Source organism: Amblyomma mixtum, chromosome 8 (genome assembly GCF_055824585.1).
Source record: "Amblyomma mixtum isolate Tamu chromosome 8, ASM5582458v1, whole genome shotgun sequence".
NCBI classification, from domain to species: Eukaryota; Metazoa; Arthropoda; class Arachnida; order Ixodida; family Ixodidae; genus Amblyomma; species Amblyomma mixtum.
In genome coordinates, this window is record NC_143019.1 from 139,016,535 (window position 1) to 139,038,262 (window position 21,728).

Below are 21,728 nucleotides of genomic sequence, written 5' to 3' on the forward strand. Positions count from 1 at the left end.
TTCGTTGGTGAAGCATGGCAGGGCTTAGCCGTGAACAAACAAAACAAATCTTTTACCAGTGCCTTCCCGAATAGTCGACTTGTCCCGAACATTTGTGTCTACTGGAGCATTCGAAATACTTAGGAGACTGGGCGTTCCAATTGAATACGAATAAAAAAAAAACCGTCACCGTCTGGAAGACGTTGAAGTAACGAGCGTTAGCTGTTCGGTAGCGCCATCTATCGTCCATGTGATGTATTGCCACGTGATTATAGGCTACTTTTTCATACCTTACGGCGAGCTGGCGCCTACCGCCTTGAGGTCGGATATTTTTGACTAATTTGGGCCCGTTACGAATATCCATTAGTGAGATCATGACGTTACCGCTAAGTTAATTATAAGCAGTTCTTCGGCAGTGGGCGCGGCGAAGCGATTGGCATCATGTCGCTTACCACGAAATTCTTTTTCACAACACAGGTTAGTTGTTCCTTTTCAAAAGTTCGTTCTGGCAACGAAATTTTTCTTGTTGTTGTGCCGTGCCCACGCACTTATATGAACCTGGTGTATGAATTTTACTTCATGTGCAAAATGCTACTCTGCGGCGATGTTGAGCAAAACCCTGGACCTTCAGTCGAAGATATGTTTCAGTGTATTTTGGAAGGTCAGACTCGAATCTTTAAAGAGCTTGAATCCATTAAAACCTGTGTGTCAGAAAACGAGCAACTGTTGCGTGATGTCGATTCTCGGTTGCGTTCTTTAGATGGACAGCTGAAACAAATGCATGTAAAGTCCCCTGAGATTGCCACTTTAGAAAATTCTACCGCTTCCCTTCAGAGCATTATTACTTGGCAAAAGGACAAATTAACGGATCTTGAGGACCGCAGTCGTCGCTCTAACGTTGTTGTGTATGGCATTGATGAATCCCCGGATGAAAGTGAAGAAACACTGAGAACTAAGGTGATTTCGGATGTATTTGGTGTAAAACTGGGCGTCCAGTGCACGTCCGTCGCTCGCATTCACCGTCTTGGGCTCAGCGGAACTCGCAGACCAGTCATTGCGTACTTCCAAGATTTTAATGAAAAACAAGCCGTCTGGCGGAACGTAAGCAAGCTCAAAGGTAGCAATATATACCTGCAAAACGATTACAGCCAGCACACGCTGCGCAAACGCAAACTGCTTTGGGAAAGCTCGAAGGCAGAAAGAGATAATAAACAAAAGGTGTATCTTGTTTATGATAAGTTGAAAATTGACGGTAACCTGTTCGTTTGGGACGAAGTTAACAACACACGCGTCGCGCTTCCTTCTAGGAACGCCGTAGAGACATGACGGAATGCATCCACTGCGCCCAAAGAGTTACGGGTAGTGAACTTGAATGCACAGAGTATTGCGAATAAAGTTGACCAGCTTGAGTTTCTCATTTTGGCCCATGATCCCCACATAATGATAATTACCGAAACTTGGTTGCATGACGGCATTACTGACAGTGTTACTGTCCCCGCGTCACATAAAATGTTCCGAAGAGACCGACCTACCCGTGGTGGGGGCGTAGCCGTCATAATAAAAAACTGTTTGAATGGCACTGTTCTTAACCAGATAGATGATCATGAGAGTTTATTTGTTAGGGTAAACTGCTGGGGTAGTTTGTTCACAGTCTGCGCAGTGTACAGACCACCATCTGCCTCCCCCGATTTCTTGGTTGAGCTGTATGATCATATGTCTTTGTTCAAAGATGACCGCCTTATTCTCGCTGGTGATTTCAACCTTCCTTTACTTGATTGGGCTAACCCTGATTGTGTTTTTAATGATTCAACCAACCCTCTTTTGAATATTATGCTGATGTGTGATTTGGTGCAGACTGTCTCTGATTTCACTAGAGAAGTGGGTAACGCTCGTTCAATTCTTGATTTGGTATTTGTCAGCGCTAGTTTATCTGAATACAGTGTGCATGTTGACACGGCTATCTCTGATCACAAAAGCGTTCATTTGTCTTTGCTGCTTGATGCCCAGAAAAACCATAAGATAGCGAACAATAACACTGTAAAAATTTTTTCACGTGCCGATGATCTTGCGATCCTAGACAAACTCTGGGATTTATGTGATAACCTGCCTAGCGACGTCACAGCAATATGGACTACACTTAAGGACACTATTCACTTTTGCATTGAAAATTTTGTTCCCAACCAGCGTGTACGTACAAATAAGCCTAATCCGTGGATTACTAGAGAAATCATTCATTTGCATCGCAAAATTAAACGCGCTAAACGAAGCGGTCATAAAACTACCTGTTTTTGCACGCTGAAAACTCAGCTAGCTTCTAAGCTTTCCGAAGCAAAAAAAAACTACTTTTCGCAGGCACTGCCCAACTTCTTAAGAGAGAGCCCTGAGAAGTTTTGGCGTTACCTACGTGATTCTAAAGATGAGGTAAATCAGCTATCTATTGACGGCATGGTCTCGGAGATTCCTGTGGATATTGCAAATCACTTCAATAGTTTCTTTCATTCTGTCTTTGCCTCGAGTGATCCAGATTTGGAACTGCAGGTATCTGGATCTGATATATCAGGTGACTTTATAAGCTATGAAGGCGTACTAAACATGCTGCTAAACTTAAAAACGAAATCGGCAGTGGGGCCTGATGATATCCCTAATGAGTTTCTGCGCCGTTATTCCGAACCATTAGCCCACATTTTAACTCGCCTCTTCGAGCTTTCATTAAAAGATTCTGTTGTCCCTGATGACTGGCGCTTAGCTCGCGTTGTTCCAATTTTTAAGAAAGGTGATCGTTTGAACGTTAACAATTACCGTCCCATATCGCTAACTTCAGGTACCTGCAAGCTTATGGAGCATGTTATATCTAAATATCTTATGTCATTTCTGGAAAAAAATAACATCCTGTCTCCCTTTCAACATGGTTTTAGAAGAGGCTTATCTACGGTTACTCAGCTCGTCACTACAGTTCATGAATTCGCTTCATCGATTGACAATGCTGGACAGGTTGACGTCATTTTTTTAGATTTCAGCAAGGCGTTTGATCGCGTCATGCACAATAAGCTCATCTTTAAACTTCAGCATCTTGGTCTTCCAACAGCACTTGTCAAATGGATTAAAACCTATCTTTCCAACAGAAAACAGTTCGTCGATGTTAAAAAATCTCATTCAGGTATTTTACCCGTTACCTCTGGTGTGCCTCAAGGCAGCGTACTTGGGCCTCTTTTATTCCTTATTTATATCAATGATTTGGTTAACTCCGTAAATACGTCCGAAGTCAGTATTAGACTATTCGCAGATGACTGCATTCTGTTTAAGAAAATTAGCAGCACTACCGACCAAGAATGCTTGCAGTCAAATCTTAATAATGTCCTAGAGTGGTGCACCCTTTGGTCCATGAAAATAAATAGCGACAAATCGGTTCTTCTTCAGGTTACTAACAAGAAAGCACCATACAGTTTTAATTACGCAATAAACAATCTTCCACTGCTACAGGTGAGCGAATACAAATATCTTGGAGTCACCATTACAAATCGCCTTTCATGGTCCAGCCACATTAATAGCATTTGCTCGTCTGCTTCAAGGAACCTCGGCCTTCTAAGACACAAGTTAAAACACGCTCCCTCTGAACTTAAACAACTTGCCTTCAACACACTAATTCGTCCGAAACTTGAGTATGCTTCCGTCGTATGGGATCCGCACTTAAAAAAGGATATAAAGAAACTTGAAATGATCCAAAGAAAAGCCGTCCGTTTCATTTTTAACGCTTACCATAGCTCTATCTCGCCATCCGTTCTGATGTCTACGAAGAACATATGCACTCTAGAAAGAAGGAGAGCACTCGCAAGGCTTAAATTTCTGTACTCATTTTACTCTAGTCAATTTAATATTAATCCTGCTCCCTATATATCCCCCCGTTCTACACGGCAGACACGCAATAGCCACAACCATAACCTTACCCCGTACTTTGCACGCACAAATACGTTCAAAAACTCATTTTTTCCCCGAACAATCACAACATGGAACTCACTGCCAGCAAATGTCTTTTCGGCTCAGGATGCCGCTGCTTTTGAAAAGAGTGTCTTATTGTATGTGTAAACTTAACAATATCATTGCCCTCTGTTTGGTTTTCTTCTTTTATTGTTGCCGGAACGCTGGATTTGCGTAGTGTTTGATATTATTTTTGCTTTTTGAATGTTGCCCCCCTGCTTGGTCTCTATGACTGCAGTATGTGTAAATAAATAAATAAATTAAATATAAGCATCACAATAGCTAAATATTAACTTCATTAGTTAATTTTGGTGTTAACCTGTTTTGCTCATATAGAGGATTCCAAATATCTAATTCGTTTTATGATGCCTCATTAATTACTGAGTTAAACCCAATTAAACATAGTCGTGTGACTAGTTAATTACTACGCCACAAAATCAGTGACGTCACCAATCACCAATTCGATATACTAATGACGTCACCAATCAATCACCAGTTGGGTTGCTATATCGATTTACTATGGGGGCCGCCACCCTGAATTCCTCGGACTTAGAAAATTTCACGCCGAAGGGAGGTGGTAGCGGACCCCAAGAAATCGAGAAACGTGATGAATAAGAGGTAACGCTCTTAAAACACGCAACGTTCTGTTCGCGTTCACAGTTTTCGGATATTCGCTCGCCGCTTTCCCCACATTACCCTTCACCGCGAGTGTCCATTTCCTCTCGTTGGCTTCAGCTAGGACATTGCTGATGTGGTTCGAAACGCAGGATGCAGTCTCCCCGTCTCTTGACGTTCCACCCTCCCCCTTTCCTTTGTCCTTTTTTATAGCGCGCAGCGCTGTACTCGTTTCTTTCGACTGCGCTACTTGAAACACTGCACCCGTTGAAATCTTCGTGTGAAGATTTCGTGCGTGTGCTCGGTGAGGTAGCACCGAGCATTAGAATAGTGTTATAAAAGTTGTACGTAAGTGTTACACATTTAATTGTAACTTTGCATTAACATTAAAAATTAACATATAGCGTTATAAGTTATATACGTTCTAAACAAACCTTGTTTTAATATAATAGAGTCGGAACTATAAAACAACATCGCAAGTACATTTCGAGCTCGGATTTCCAGACCTTTTCTCACTGTTCGTAGAGTAAAGATGTTTTTCAACTAGCAGTACCCTGTAACCACATCTCTTAGATAGTACTCGCCATAGATTGCATGAACAGCCCCATTATTTTGTCACAAAACTTTAGTTATTACCCATTCACCACTATCACTCACGGGTCATCCCGTAATAGTGAATATATGACCTTGACGGCATGATGTCCGTTCGGAGGTGAGTGGATACGAGTTGCATGTTGTGCTGTAGTGTAGTGGAGAAGGTGTCGCTCTTGTTGTTGGTTCTTGCAAAGCGTTGTAAGTTGTGTGCCGTCACCACCAAAGTATATCTATAAACGTTGGTCACCACTGGCAGGCCTGCATGCTTGTGCAGGGTTGCTTCATCATTTTCGAGAAAGTTCCATTTATGTTGTTTGCGTCTTTCAAGAATGTTCGGGGAAGGCTATTCAAACATTTATATGTAACATTACAAAAACGTTAGAAAAAAGGACATTAAGTAGATTGAAATATCATTTGAGCATAACAAGAATGTAACATTATCGCAATGTTTCGGTGCTACCCGGGAACGCACCTTTCGCTGAAACGCCCTCGTCGAGGATCAGCTCCCTGTAGCGAAGGCAGTTCAACAGCGGCCGGAAGTACTGCGGGTCCCGGTCGAACAGGTACGCCCCCTGCGAGTCCCGGGGCAGGGAGGCTCCGCTGCTGCGCCCCTCGGACCAGAGGCCTGCCAGCAGGGATCGAGGCCCTGCCGAGGAGAGGGTGGCCCTGGCAAGAAGCGAAGAGGATAGTATAATAAATTTCGCGATGTGCTAATTTTAAAACGCCTAATGATATGCTGCTCTGTTGGTCAAAAGAAAAATGGTCTATGATCGCTGTCCGTGTTCTTTCACAGTGAGGTGCGTTTTTCTTCTTCCTAGCGCTGTTACAGAAGTCCTTTGATTTCATGCATTGCAAATTGTGTGCATCCGTGTTGGGTCTTGCTCTTGACTGTATGTTTGTATAGGGCATGAAATTGCCCGCTTCGCGCAATTTTTATACGCATCCCCCTCAGGGGGCTAGGGGGTGGAGGTGTCATCATCATCATCACCCTGACTACGCCTCCTGCAGAACAAAGGCCTCTCCCATGTCTCTCCAATTAATGCTCTCGTTTGCCAGCTGCAGCCACCGTATCCCCGCAAACTTCTTAATCTCATCCGCCCACCTAACTTTCTGCCGTCCCCTGCTACGGTTGCCTTCTCTTGGAATCCACTCCGTTACCCTTAAGGACCAGCGGTTATCTTGCCTTCGCATTACATGCCTCTGCCCAAGCCCCACTTCTTCCTCTTGATTTCAACTAGGATGTCATTAACCCACGTTTGTTCTCTCACCCACACCGCCCGCTTCAGGTCTCTTAAGGTTGCACCTATAATTTTTCTTTCCGCAGCTCGCTGCGTTGTCTTCAACTTAAGCTGAACCCTCTTTGTTAGCCTCCACGTTTCTGCCCCATCGGTGAGTACCGGTAAGATACAGCTGTTGTATACTTTTCTCTTGAGGGATATTGGTAAACTACCAGTCATGATGTGAGACAGAACCTGCCATGTGCGCTCCACCACCCCATTCTTATTCTTCTAGTTATTTCCCTCCCATGATCCGGATCAGCACCCACTACCCACCCTAAGTACACGTATTCCCTTAGCACTTCCAGCACCTGGCTACCAGTTGTGTACGGCTGTTCCCTTGAGAGACTGTTGAACATTACTTTGATCTTATGCATGTTAATTTTAAGACCTACCGTTCCACTCTGCCTGTATAAACATTGATCATGCTTTTCAGCTCATCTCCAGAGTGACTTAGGAACGAAATGTCATCAGCGAATAGTGAATTACTTAGGCAATATTTTTTAATTCTTATCTGCAACTGTTCCCGAACCAGACCTTGGAACACCTCTTGTAAACGGGCGGTGAATAGCAATGGCGAGATCGTGGCTCCATGCCTGGCACCTTTCCTTAATGGAAGTTTACTGCTGACTTTATGAAGTGCTATGGTAGCTGCGCAGTCGTTAGAGATCTCTTCCACTATTTTCACAAAAGACTTCTACACCCTGATTCCGCAATGCCTGCATGACAGCTGAGCTTTCCACTGAGTCAAATGCTTTCTCGTAATCAATGAACGCTACATATAGGGGTTGGTTATATCCTCCGCATTCTGAGGTTATATTCTGCGGTTCCACATGAAAGAGAATACGACGGGGCGCTGCCTGGTTGCACCCAATGCAAACCTGTGGCATGCTGTTGGGAGGCCGCATAGAGCAACGCGCTTGCAATCGTGAGTGTTTCGCGATGCGAGCTACTGTACCGTTGGATGCTCAAATGCTTACGCAAATCGCCCTCCACGAATGAAATTCTGCCTTTTCTCAGAACGGACGCGAGCTTGCAACACCAGCGGAAGTGTTGGCATTTTCAACGCATGCGTCTCATACAGAGAGTGACGGGCCTAACCCCTATTCGCGCAACGAATACGTAATCGTGCTTGCGTTATTAAGGCAGAAGCCATGGAGGAAGGAAAAAAAGAGGAGAGGCCCTTTCCACACAGCACCCTGGGAGAAAAGTGTGGAGGAAATCACGTGGTTTTTTCTCGATTGGGAGGCCATCTTACTCCGGCAGCTTAGCAACGGCGTCGTAGTTGCTCTTTACAAACCGGGCGATAGCAGACGGCCGCGGCGTAGCATTTGAGGTGCGGCGTAGGCGTGCTTTCCTCAACTGCTCGAGTTTGTTTTTGATCGTGCTCACAGGCTGACGTTGGCGCCGTTCACTCATATCTCAGGTGGAATTCGCTGCAAAACTCTCGTTGTTGCGTGCATTGATTTCAACTTGCTCGGCGACCACGATCGCACGGGCATTTCGTCTACTGCGTCACTGCTCGGAGCCGTCGGGAGACCGCCGCTGCATTCCCGCTGTTCATTCACCAGTGATTCAATACGGCGTGCGCTAGAGCGGTCGTCGGCGCATTGTGCGGACGTCCTGTACGTGCAGTGTGTGTGTGCCATTCGCGCTCCCGTTTAGATCGGCAGTGAAACCTCGTTGCTACCTATGCGTGTTCTTGCAACGCTCCAGCGATTGTCACTGACGTCGGTATAACTGTCATTTTCGTTTTTCGACGATTGCGCTTGTTTGAGCGGCGGGGGCCATGACATGGGCGGAGAGCGATATTGTAAAGGAAGCAGCTGCGCTCGCTTTGCTCTTAGTATACAGAAACTTTGTTACATGCCCGTTTGAAGCGTGTAACGTTTGAAGCGTCTAGAGAGCTATTTGCCTCTGGGACGTGCCGGGCTCAAGTGTATTCGTTCATATTGTAGCGTGCAACGCGAACTCGAACACCGGAGCACGAAAAACTGCGGCAGTCCCTCAGTGGTCCGAGCGCGCGAGCGAGAGACTTCTTTCTCTTCTAGTGCATGCACTACTTCTGTCTCTTCGAATGCACGCATTAATATCGTGGCCAATTCTGTGCTTTTGGTCACGCGCTATGTTTAGACCGGTTTCCTGTAGCAGGTTTGCAATTGCTTTTCTAGCTGATGTCATGGTCAAGAAGTGCGAAAAAGGCGAAGCTCTAACTGAATTTGGAGGCCTTTTCTCACATGTGTTTATTGTGCCCATGTCCTGTGATAGTGTTATTTGTCGTAAAAAGTACGTGGTGAAATGAGGATCCGCATGGGCGCTGAATTTCATTGATGCTTGTGGTGGTTATTGTGTTCAGGAAAGTAAAAACAGCGCTAAATTTTACACAAACCACACAGAAAGACGGACAGCGCCCGTCCTGTTCATCTTTTTGTGTGGTTTGTGTAAAATTTGTGCTGTTTTTACTTTCCTGAACATAATGTCACACCAACTAGCCCAGAAAAAGGGCCTGAGGTTATGTTGAAGAAAAATAATTTGATGCATTCATTATGTACAACAGATCGACTTTCATTGCCTGTACTGTCGATCACAAGTAAAGTGTACGTGCTACTATGCAGTGACATTACAAGCTAGTATTTCACCAAGTAGAGAAAAGCGGAGCATACAGCTGCAGCTCTGCACATTAAACATGAAACACAACATTGAAATGAGGCACAACACCATGAAACTTATACTGCAGCCACTGGGGACTCCTAAACTTCTAGAAGTCTGAAAAGCTACGGTCATATATATTATGCACAATACTAGATCTGTGGATGTGAAACATATGCGATGTTCCCATGCTACAAAGGATGGATTTACGGAGGGGGCAGTCACATTTTAAACGTATATTTTCTGAAATTTTTTAATTGAGAAAAAGGTGTTCAGAATGGTTGTCCTATGTAGAATTTCAGTCCTTTGGAGGAAAGCGACGCCCCCCCCCCCCCTTTCCCACCCCATTCATAAATCCTCCCCTGCCGTCTACTATATGCACTTTGGCCCTCTTCGTTTCTGTCGCCTCTATGAATGGCTTTTGGAGTTGTGAATCAAAAGTCATTGTTGGCACGGCCACCATTACAACACATGATACTACATTTTGTGTTCAGGGTTAAGAACTCAAACTTATAAGTATATTTGCCCATCCTCACTGCTGTATGAGAAAGCATTCCTTGCATGGCCAGCCGCACGAAAACATGTAATGAAGATAAGTATGGTATTCAACACCAACAAAAAAATACTGCAGAATTTTTCTAATCCTCACTGCTGCAACAGAAGGCACTGTTGACATTGCCAGCTTCCAAAACATACGCAATGGAGGCAGATTGCAACATTCAGGGACAAGAGCTGCAATAAAAGGCAGGTTGAACTCTAAGGTGGGGTGTGGTCATGCATGGCAGCATTGTTCACTGCTGAATCGAAAGCAGACACGTGCACACTTGAGTGACAAAGATTCATTAAAATATTTGTCTTTGCTACTAGCTCATTTCACGGCCTTTACGTTTTTCATATCAGTGGCATGCACTGCTTTGCTGGTTTCGGACTGATGTAGTTGTAGACTTCGCGTGATATTTTGTTTACTTAATAAATACGCAAAAACATGGAAGCGTTGGTATCAGTTAACACGATTTTTAAGACATACAAATATACATTCTTTTATTTTAAACAATACATATTTCACTGTTCTAGACAGTGAGCTTTATCTAATGCACAACGGCATTCTCGATGGCAATGCAGTTATTATTTTTGAGTTTGATCCCTCCGCAAATTCTATGAGGAGGCCGCGCTGCAACACGAGCCCCACCCCAAACAAAATTTCTGGCTACGCCACTGCCAGGGAGGCTTATAATCTGCGCCGTCAGAAAAAAAAAACGTAGCCAAAAGTGGCGACGGGTACTGCATGTCAAGATGGGTCACCGCAGTAATTGAAAGCGAAGGTCACTTCCCGCGCTTGCAGGAGTTGAGATAAGCATTTTTCCCGGCTGCTAGTAATTATGACCAGGGCCGAGCAGTTGGAAACAGCACGAATACGACGCAGTAACTGGAAGTAGCCGCCTGTCTCACACGGGTATTTCCGCTTTATTGACTTTTCCGCTGACGAACACCAGCATAGGGCACCCTAAACTGGCAAGCAGCCAAGCGCCACTCGCGCGGGGGTCTGTTCCCATGCGGTAGCACGTTCCTTCGTTGGATTTGAAACGCGCGCGCAACGGCGCGGCGGCGAAATGTAAACAGAAGAGCCCGCCGGAGTAAGATGGCGCCGAGCTTGTTTCCGGCTTCACAAAATGTCACGTGACGGCCTGTCCTCTAAATTTTCCTTCCTCCAAGGCAGAAGCCTTCAATGCCTCAAGTTGTCGACAGAAGGTTGTCAGCAGAGGTGTCACGCTTTTCGGTTGGTCGAAACGGTTATGACGTCAGAGTGCGCGGATCCGAAGTAACGAGGGTTGACCTCGTTACTTCGGATCCGCAGGAGAGGCCCTTCGTATTCCCAACGCATTGGCAAGAATGTGGCGGAAGTGACGCCAAAATTTAGGCTTAAAAAGTCGGGCCACCAGCAACGTTGTCGTTGTTGCTAAGAAAACTCGGGCCACTAGCAACGGCGTACGGCGTCGTTAGCGTCGTTGTTGCTAGGGGCCCGAGTGTTTCTCGGTGGCGGTGGACGGGCTTTCGGCACGGTGTGTTCGGCCTCGCGTGTTAAAGTCTACATGCTTGGCGTCATGACGTTACGCACGCATCCAGGATTGCTTTTAAATGCGGCAAATAACCGCTCATTTGATATTTTGTTCGTCAAACTTGGTGTCGTTACGCGGAGCGATTGATGCATTGAAATGAATCTCGCGAAAAGGTGGCACTTCGGAACCGCGCTTCGACACGCGAAGAAGCGTTGATTGTTTTGATCAGCGAACTTTCGCACCTCACCAAACAACACAGAAACATGAAGCCGCTCTCGGCGATGCTGAGCTGCGTTTCGAAGGCCACACGGCGGGTTACGGTAGCCCGAAGAGGATGGTGAGCGTGCAATGTCGTCTTTCTTCGCCTGCCGTCGGAAAGGTTCACCGCACCTGTGCGCCGGTCTGTGTCTAGGTGCGTGTTTGCGGGGAGGGATGTGTAGGAGTGTAGCGGCGAGCGGCGCGGTTTTTTTTTTATACCTTTCTTTTACGAAGTGCTTGCGAGCCGCGCGCGAAACCCGCCCCGTAGCTCGGTGGAGAAGGAAGATAGTGAGGAAAGCCGAGCCAACTTCTGGTTGCGGGGCGGCTTCACAAAACGTGACGTCAGGGCCTCTCTTAGTTCTTTCCTTCCTCCATGAGGTCAACCCACAGATGCCTGACGCCCCCTCTTGGAGCACATGACAACTAATAAAATAGTTGTCGTCCGCTCCGACAGGGGGCGTAAGGCGTCCGTGGTTGACCACATTACATACCTCATAACTAGAGACCGGATTTTAGGCAAATGCCTATCTTTTTCAACGCTTCGTAGGCGCACCATTTTTACATATGAGCACGAATTAGGTGTTGACAATGTGTTTAATACTCTTTTTATAGTCCCTATAAATGTCTATTTTGGGTGTCAGTGCCTATAAATGCCTATTTCCGACGTCGGTGCCTAAAAATGCCCTATTTTACAGGAAAGGGGCCTGAAATACGCTGTGGTTTTGCTTTCAGGTTCTGTTTGCTTTCGAATCCATTTCGGTTTTGAGTAGAACACACACGTGGCAACATTAGATGACCTCGTCAGTTGACTGTGGTGAACACTGCACCTACACCAGCTGTGTACACAATACCAACCACGTCAGCCGAAAATATCAAAGCAACCTTTTTCCTATTTTCTGCCATTTCATCGTGGCAGCTTGTTGATGACATTGGCTGTTAAAGTGGTAGTTGACCAGATGGCATCACATTTCGGAAAGTATACGGAGTAAGTTATGGGTTCGTCCAAATAATTCCCAAATGGTTCCAATTGAAACCAACCGTAAAATGTTCCATAAACCTGCTGGAAACAGTTTAACTGATTAAAATTTCCACCTGGGTAACCTGCCTTATTTTCGTTCCTTGTCCCCAGATGGTGCTTGTCTGTTGTCTGCTACTGCTTCCATAGCTGTAACAGTGATTTCTAGATAGATGATGTTTATTTTACCATGGATCCTCGTGAATGTACGTAGGCCCGTGCAGAACTATGATTCTTTTCGGCATAATCCGCATCAAGCAGCACTGTGTGTAACATTTTCTAGCATCTCGTATTGATGGTTTCCAGACCCTTTTAATGGCAAGCAACGTGTATGCCTGCAATAAATAAGTTCAATTCCTGTGTGAGCGAAGACCGAACTCATTTGTCAGATACTTTGAATTGACAATGTTTCTTTAAATTTCTGAATACATGGCCTCCTGTTAAAGCGTTCACTGTTTCTACTTTTGTACACGACAAGCTAATTGTTTGTTTCGAGGTGTACCAAAGTGTTTTAAAAGGGTTGGCAACCGTCCCTTTTGCTCTGCTGAAGCATGTGTATTGTACGAAAAGTTGCGCGACAGCCTTAACAAAAAAACGTCTTCTAATGCTCGCACCTTCCTTAAGGTCCCATATCATTCCTACTGTGTTTTTGTTTTATTTTATGGCAGATATTGCGCGCTGAAGTTCCGAACTGTATACACTTTTGATGTGCCTATTTTTCTCCGTTAGGTGCCTAAAATGCAATTTTAGCCGCCTATTTATGGCGCCTAAAACGTGCTTTTTAGTGCCTAAAAATCCGGCCTCTACTCATAACTGTGAACGGAGCCATGGATACAACCGAACTCACCAAAGCAGAGAGAGAGTCGGGCTAAAGAAGCAGTCAAAGTGTGTATAGTAGAATACAGCTTTAAAAAACAGCAGTGGCTAACACTGGGCCGTGGTCGGCAGCGTCTTGTATTACTCCGCTGGCCAATCGCGACTGTAAACGCAGTCAGCGTTTTAATGTTTCACTATATTAGACACAGACCTTTGGGCTAGTTGGTTCATACACTTTGATACATACACTTTGATACAATCCATGTATCAAAGTTCTAGAAATCATAATTTTTTTCTTGTAATAAAAATTTTTGTTTCCGTAACGAAAAACGTTTAAGCAGCGGACTACGTTTTCGTCGTGGAGGAATTCTGTGCGGGGAGGCTGAATGTGGGCGGAGCTTCACTGCAGACTTAAGTTGTATCCGACTATAGTTGTAATGTGTAGTCAGAGTGTGTAGTCAAATAAAGCCCTAGCACAGCACAAACAGTCTCGCAGCCAATGCCAAACAGTGCGCCAGAGAAGGCTTTCGCCTTGCAGCACTTGAGAGAGCCAAAGTGCCGCCTGAATTTTTTTTTTCTGAATAAGCGCTGACGTAACAAACGGAAATCAGCACAGTGGCCTCGGCAAAGTGGCAAAAGTTTGTCGCGGACACCGCCTTTCGCGCGGTGAGCGCTGAAAGTTTGAAAAACGTGTTCGGAAAATGCAAAATAAGCACAGATGCAAGACACAAAGCGAATTCGCAAGTTCGAAAACTGTTGCTCACCAGATGAAAAACACCAAAAGAACGTATCACGCAATATGGGTCGAAACCTGCGTAAGATAAAAAGTGCGCCCGGTTCACCTGTTTTGTGACGTCAGAGAAGAGTCGCTGTCTGAAGTACAGACTGTAATAGACTGTAGAATGTCTGTAGACTACAGTTAGAGATTTGTAACCGGCCGTTTGTAACAGCCATATCAGTTTATAGAATTTCCAAAACTCGATTACCCTCACCGCTGTGGCTCGACAAAAATTGGCTGCATAGTGCCAAAATACATGCGCTTTCGAGAAGCATGCTGGCAAAGCAACCCTTTCAGTGCACGTAATTAGTCGAAGTACCCAAACTTTGTCGAGCCATAGATGCGAAGGTAATCGCGCTTTGGAAATTCTAAAAACTGGTATGGCTATTGCAAACGGCCGGCTACAAATCACGAATTATAGTCAGGTGCCTAGCTGTAATATTTAAAAAGTTCATATTAAAATTTAGTTGATCACATACTAGTTTACACGATTCACTTGTATTTTGACGTCCGCCAGTACTGGTATCACTGTGCCGCAAAAAGCCTCCCTTTACCTCGAAAACGTTATTTTTAAAAATTAGTGATCACCCTCTCTGAAACACCTCTATATGCAGCCTCTCTGACTCCTAAATTTAATATTTCTTTTCTTTAGTGCGATTATTTCTTCGCGAAAGTTTGCTGCGCTTTTTTCTGGACACCACAATAAACCATTAAACTTCGTTGAAACATTTTTTTAGTCCAACAACAAAAACAATAGGCAGAAACCGCGCACTATTGTTTGTAGTCGCAGAAATCTTTCGGCGCGAGGTGAAAAAAAAATTCATGACGCAGAAAAGGTGTTCTGCAAAGAGCGCGCGAAATGGGCTGTCCAGGGAAGCAGGCTTATTAGGAGAAACCATAAAGTAAATAGTAACAAACACACATGAAAATTCAATAAGCCGGTTTGCTATTTTTTTTATTGTGGGCTTCGCTGAAAATGAAGCGGCAAGAACCTCTCCTACCTCTGAAAACATAGAAGGAAGGTCAGAGTGCAAAACCGTGGGACGCTTCCGCTTCTGTATCTGAGAGTCACTTTTCCCCAGAACCGGAACCGACCGCCAACTTCACCCGCAAGACCCCACCACCGACCCCCAAGAGTGTTCTAACTCGAAAGAACGGTGCCGGTGTTCATCAGTCACGAGAGTCTCCTTCATTGAGGCTGCCAAAGACGGGCACGGGTGAAAAACTTGAAAAAGGGCATGTAATGCAGGGATGCTCCTTGCTGACGGAAAACAGGCGGTGCATGGATCATCAACCCGGTTAGCAGTCCAAAGCATCTAAGCTTGGTGAAAAAGCCGCGAATCATGGCGCCTCGGGACTGCACAAACATGCTGAAAACGATTAAAGCAAGTCGCAGAGAATTTTAGAGATCATAAATTAGGCTGCAAAAAATTGGCTGGAGGTTTTTGCAGGTGGACACCACCGCCACGTACCCCAAAGCGTGATGAGGTGTCCACTGACCCAGGGAGGGAGCCAGTTTTGCGCGTCTTAAAATTTTTATCGTCAGTGCCAATATGCCCAATGTACGCCGGCTCCCTGTGGTCCAATGCCGCGATTCTGCATCAGTGTTGTCAACATCAGCGCGTATTGCTCTAGTGTCGTGTTTCTGCCACAATGCTGTCCACGCCAACCCTCACTACCTCCACACAGCTCAATGCGTGAATATTAGTTTGAACGTAGTATTAGTTGAAACAGATGAAGGGCAATGCACAGCGTGTGTAGCAGTTTAACGCGGGGTTTGATCGGATGCGGCGATAGCCTAGTGCCCAGCGAAGCTTAGCTGCTCGCGCCGCCGCGGGTTCGAATTCCAGTCGGCGCAATATATATTTTAAGGCGAAAGCCTTTAATGCCTCATACTGTGGTGACCAAGGAATGTTGGCAAGTGTGTCCGCGTTTCGACGTCACTACTTTAAAGAAAAACTGTGTCCAGGCTGGTAATCGACCCAGGGCCTCTGGCATTTTAAGAGGAGACGCTACCACTGCGCCACGAAGGCTCAGGGTTTGAGCACGAATAAAGGCGCATCTAATGAATGCATGGGTTTCATAAATGAAATAAAGAGACTAACAATTAAAAATAGGCAAATAAAAATAAAAAAGAAACAAAAATAAAAAAACAAATTAAAAATGAAATGTGAGAATGTCAGCCAAATGTGAGCCGAAGTGCCCCCTGAATTTGTATACATTTATTTATGGTTGGCCAAGGTCACGCTCAAGGTCTAGCTTCAAACAAACCGGTGAGCCGGTTTGGCCCCGAGAAGTAGTGCTTTCGCACCTAAAGTGCTGACGATCAGACTAAGGTGATGATGAAAAACATGGCTGTGGCATCCTGCTTTATTTTCGCTACAGTACAAACTGGACATCCTTGCTGAGTGCGTTTCCTATTGCGAATGCTGAATTCGAACGTTGTGGCTCGGAGGAAGACCTGAAAATGCGCATTACCTTCACAAGCGGAATTCGGCTGACTGGCTGGAAGAATAGGGGGCGGCGCTCAAACTCAAGAACTGTTAAAATGGTATTAACCTCTATGTTAACAACTATGCATGCTATTAGTACATATAACACGATACGTGTTGATCGCAAATATGAATTTAGATTACTGCAGGTTATATATTTTTCTACGTCTGGTGCTAAAAACTTTGTAGAAAATCTCGGGACTTTGGGCTACAGAAGTATAAATATTAAAACTCGGAACACTGATGTATTTGAAATACCACACTTCAAAACAAACTATAAGCTACAATCATTGGCTCATAATTTACCTTACGTACTAAACAAATATAAACACACAGCTGATATAAACACACAAGAAGCTGATGACTTAGTTTGTGCATATATAATTGAGAACTGCTAATCTATAAGTACCATTGTAACTTGCACTTTTCTCTTTTGCCTTATGTATTCTTATGTTTCGTGCTATTGTACTGATTGTCTTAATTTTTGTATGTATTATAGTTTAATATGTAATGTGAAAGTGTTGTTTCTATCTCTTTTTCTTTACCGTAACGATTTTTTACTGTACTGTACCTTACTGTACCTTTCATGTGTTAAAACATAAACTTGCTTTTTTTTTCCTCTCTTCACGTTCGCTACTGCCATGTAATGGTCCCCTGGGCCCTTGTCAAGCTGTGTGCACAGCTTTTAGCTTAGGGTGACCAACCAGATTTTTCTGGTGAATAAATTGCTTTGATTTTATTTGATTTCCATGTTCAGGAAGTTTTCCCACATGGCCGACGAGTGCACCGATATCAATGGACAACAAATCCTGAGTTGCTGCTTGCACTCTCTTGATGCCAACCAACGGATGCGTTCCTGTACGTCCAAGTTATCTGTGACGCATCGGCTTCTTCTGTAACCACGCATATCCTGAACAAGTTGAGCTCATCTGAACTCAACCAAGACAGCTTCTAGTTCATTTTATGGGGCTGCGAACTCCTCTGGTCGGCACGAAGGGAGTACAGGCATTACTTAAGGCAGGAATGGAACCCTCATCTCTGTCACACCCTCTACATAGGCCACTTACTCCAGCTTGCCCTTGTGCGCGCGGCAGTGTCGTCGAAGTAATGAAAATGACTATTAATCTAGTCTCGTCACTCTACTTTTTCTTCAGTAGAACTCCTATACGTCCGAGTGTCCTTGAAAAAGAAGGGAAGATGCTGTCGAACTGAAGCTGAAACTGGTGCAGCCAGGCAAAACTCGGTCGCTTCCTCATGAGCGATCATTGGCAGTGATCTTGAACGTCTTAGGGCCACCAATACTCACCTTAGCAAGCATTTACGAAGATGGTGCTGACATGAGCAGTGAAGGTGGTGGACTGTTGACATAGCTATACGTTCAGAAAAAAAAAACAACTGCTGATATTATACGCCTTGATCGCTTCCTGAGTGCGCTGACGTCGACAGACTATGCCATCCAAGCAACTACAACGACAGCGGTGGATCTTTGTCCAGTGATTGAGGCAACTACGGAGGCAATATCGGAGCTTTCTGCGGAAGCAGTGCTCAAACAAGTACGAACTTCAGCAGAGAAGCCTCTTGAGAATGGCACTTTCATTGAGGTGAAGCAACCTGACGCGTCAGTCAAGCAAGTACAAAGACCTAATTCTCGACAACCTTCGCCAGGGACTTTGCGACCTCGTCAAAAACCGTACGATCTTTCTGCGCATGTCTGTCGCAAGAGGAAAAGAAAGTAAACCGGAGGGAAGCCCTTCCAGCAGCCAGCCTGCCGTACGACGAAGAACATGGAAGATGCGGAGTGGAATACCTTCCGACGACTGGAAGAGGATTTGACACCCACAGCATTTCCATCTTCGCTTTTTGTTGTTCCCCACTTTGTCGCTATGTTTCCAGAGTTGAAAGATATCGTCGGTCGTCTTACGTTACTACCGACCACCACAGCCATCGTGCAGCATTCTTTTCCGGCTCCCAACCTCGTTTTTTAATAAAAAAGAACCCTCTAACCACCTGAACGAGCTGCTGAGCATCACCACTGAAAGTCCCGAAGTGCCAGACGCCCGAGTTGCCACTGCCGATGATCGGCGCGTTCTAATAAATTTTATCGCGAAAGTGGTGGGATGGTACGGCAAGAAACCCAAGCGGATGGAACTTTTGGGAACATAGCTGAAAATGCGCGCATATATTTGTGCTGGCTTAGTTCTGTTAGTAGGAAGCGCTCAGATGCTCCCGTTTTGGTATATGTTTCTTTTACTACTTTAACTGCTGAGTGAATGGTCGGGATGTGGTAAATTCTTGTGCTTGCACAGGGCCGTCCACTCTTGAGTTTTCGACGTCCTGCTGCAGAGCATGCCGTATCAACTGAGAGGACATAGTAGTAGCGCTTAAAAAAACAAGGACGACAGGGTAGAGAAAGACAGCACAGGCGCTAGACACCAACTGACTTTATTCTCGAGAACAACAACGAATTTATAGGCGACAATCAGGAGCATAAAAAATCAACATTTGAATCGCATGCGTGATGGCACTTCCCGATACAAGAACCTCAAATCTTTAGTGCACAGATAAACATTCGGTTTGCTCACGCAGGTTTGCTGTTCCGAGTGAATGAGAAAGGCTTCCAATACTTCCCGCTCTTTCTGATCTGCACTGACATAAATCACACGTGTCTGCTCAAGCAAAGGGGTACATTTTTTGTCATCATGTTTACAACGTTTGCAATGTGCCGCCAAGTGTCCCGGACCTGATATCGCAGCTGCCAAATTGTTATGCTCCATGAGGCGAACATTGATGCAACGGCCGGTTTGGCCGATGTAGCACTTTCCGCAATATAGCGGAATCCAGTAGACCACATTGGTCCTGCAGGCCATAAACGGTTTCCCATGCTTGATGGGGCATGACCGCTTTCTGTTGCAGTCATCATTCACCACTCTGCAAAGTTTCCCGAGTTTGTTGGGTGCAGTAAGCACTACCCTGATATTGCCTTTCGAGGCCACCTTTTTAAGGCGGTGAGTAAACTGGTGAACATAGGACAGTGCAACGCATCTTGCCCGTTCGTGAGCTTGTCGCTCAGTCGTCAGCTTATGGTCCCCAGCTTTTATCTTCTGTATCAGACACTCGGCGACCGATGCCACCAGTTCCACAGGAAAACCTGCATTAGTCAGGCGACCCGCCTGCTTTTCAACGCCCTCAAGCATCTTGTGCGAGCAAGACTTGCCACATTTTGCACGTTTGCCACATGTACCAGCCAAGGTCCAAAAAAGCAATTTTGAATTTTGATTCGGCCCACTCCAAATCGGTAAAAAGAGGCATTGCTAAGACATGCCTTCTTGCTGCTTTAGAAAAGTCTTGCTCGCACAAGATGCTTGAGGGCGTTGAAAAGCAGGCGGGTCGCCTGACTAATGCAGGTTTTCCTGTGGAACTGGTTGCATCGGTCGCCGAGTGTCTGATACAGAAGATAAAAGCTGGGGACCATAAGCTGACGACTGAGCGACAAGCTCACGAACGGGCAAGATGCGTTGCACTGCCCTATGTTCACCAGTTTACTCACCGCCTTAAAAAGGTGGCCTCGAAAGGCAATATCAGGGTAGTGCTTACTGCACCCAACAAACCCGGGAAACTTTGCAGAGTGGTGAATGATGACTGCAACAGAAAGCGGTCATGCCCCATCAAGCATGGGAAACCGTTTATGGCCTGCAGGACCAATGTGGTCTACCGGATTCCGCTATCTTGCGGAAAGTGCTACATCGGCCAAACCGGCCGTTGCATCAATGTTCGCCTCATGGAGCATAACAATTTGGCAGCTGCGATATCAGGTCCGGGACACTTGGCGGCACATTGCAAACGTTGTAAACATGATGACAAAAAATGTACCCCTTTGCTTGAGCAGACACGTGTGATTTATGTCAGTGCAGATCAGAAAGAGCGGGAAGTATTGGAAGCCTTTCTCATTCACTCGGAACGGCAAACATGCGTGAGCAAACCGAATGTTTATCTGTGCACTAAAGATTTGAGGTTCTTGTATCGGGAAGTGCCATCACGCATGCGATTCAAATGTTGATTTTTTATGTTCCTGATTGTCGCCTATAAATTCGTTGTTGTTCTCGAGAATAAAGTCAGTTGATGTCTAGCGCCTGTGCTGTCTTTCTCTACCCTGTCGTCCTTGTTTTTTTAAGCGCTACTACTATGTCGTCTCAATCTAAACACCAACTAGCCCAGCTTTCTGCCTTAAACGTATCAACTGGGCATGATACCTGCTGGGAAGAGGCTTCCGTCATTGCCAAGGAGAGGGACGGGCTTTTACGCCAGTATCTCGAGTCTCTGCTGATACAGACGAAGGGACAGACGCTTAATCGCAACGGTGGCAATCTGCCGCCTGCGTATGCTAGATGCCTCGGACGATTATCGAAACGTTATTAAGCAGCGCTCTTCGAGCGAAGTCTTCAGTGAACAAGGCTTCCGTCAACGGAAGCCGAAACGTCTACATTTTTTGACCCAAACCTTTGGTCGGCGTTTTCCTTTTTTGGTACTAATAATGACACTGCTACCCGACCAGACGAGATTTCGTAAAATCTTAGACTTCAACACCTGTATTGCCTATAGACTGTTCTTTAGGATTGTCTATTGGGAGTCTATAGGTTTTATAGACAGAAGTCTATGAACAGTCAATAGAGAGTCTAAAAATTTTTGTGTAAGGGCTGAAAAGCGCCGTATAATAGTTTACAACCACAGAGATCACATCAAACGTACTTTTTACAAGGGTGTCATTGGACATCATTTCCGGTATGAGCCTGGCAGTAGTGTGACGGTGTTCGTCAAGTAGAGCTTGTCGCATAGGATAATGACTGTGCAAAGCACGATTCGTACGAGATCAAACTCTGGCACCCCTGTATCTATCTGCGTCGTGTTTTTGTAGGTCACAATTTACACTAGCAATTTCGGCTAAATATAATACAGGTGCCTCACATTACAATTCACAGAGGTTGTACAAGGGTCCTCTCCTGAAACTTCTATAGTAAAAGGACCTAAGAGACCTAATTTCAGTAGCTATCGCTCGCACCTCCTGTTTAAACAACTCCCAGGGAGCAAACAATGGCATGGCACCACTCAAGCATAATTGCAGCTTTGAGCGTGTTCGAACGGCAAACTCCTGGTCGTTTGCAAGCGAAGAATTTAACTTCCAAAGGTCCCACAGCTGCCTAAATTGTGAACAGTAATTTCTTCCGA

General features: G+C 45.3%; 1 protein-coding gene across 1 annotated transcript in view; it reads right to left on the reverse strand.

Annotated features, from left to right (window-relative positions):
* The window catches only part of LOC149334614 (uncharacterized), a 133,752-nt gene that overhangs the window by 48,625 nt on the left and 63,399 nt on the right, over positions 1-21,728 (reverse strand). The window contains exon 7 of the mRNA XM_089557963.1: positions 5,636-5,829. Within this exon, the coding sequence (XP_089414089.1) occupies positions 5,636-5,829 (194 nt within the window). The remainder of the gene's footprint in view (positions 1-5,635; positions 5,830-21,728) is intronic.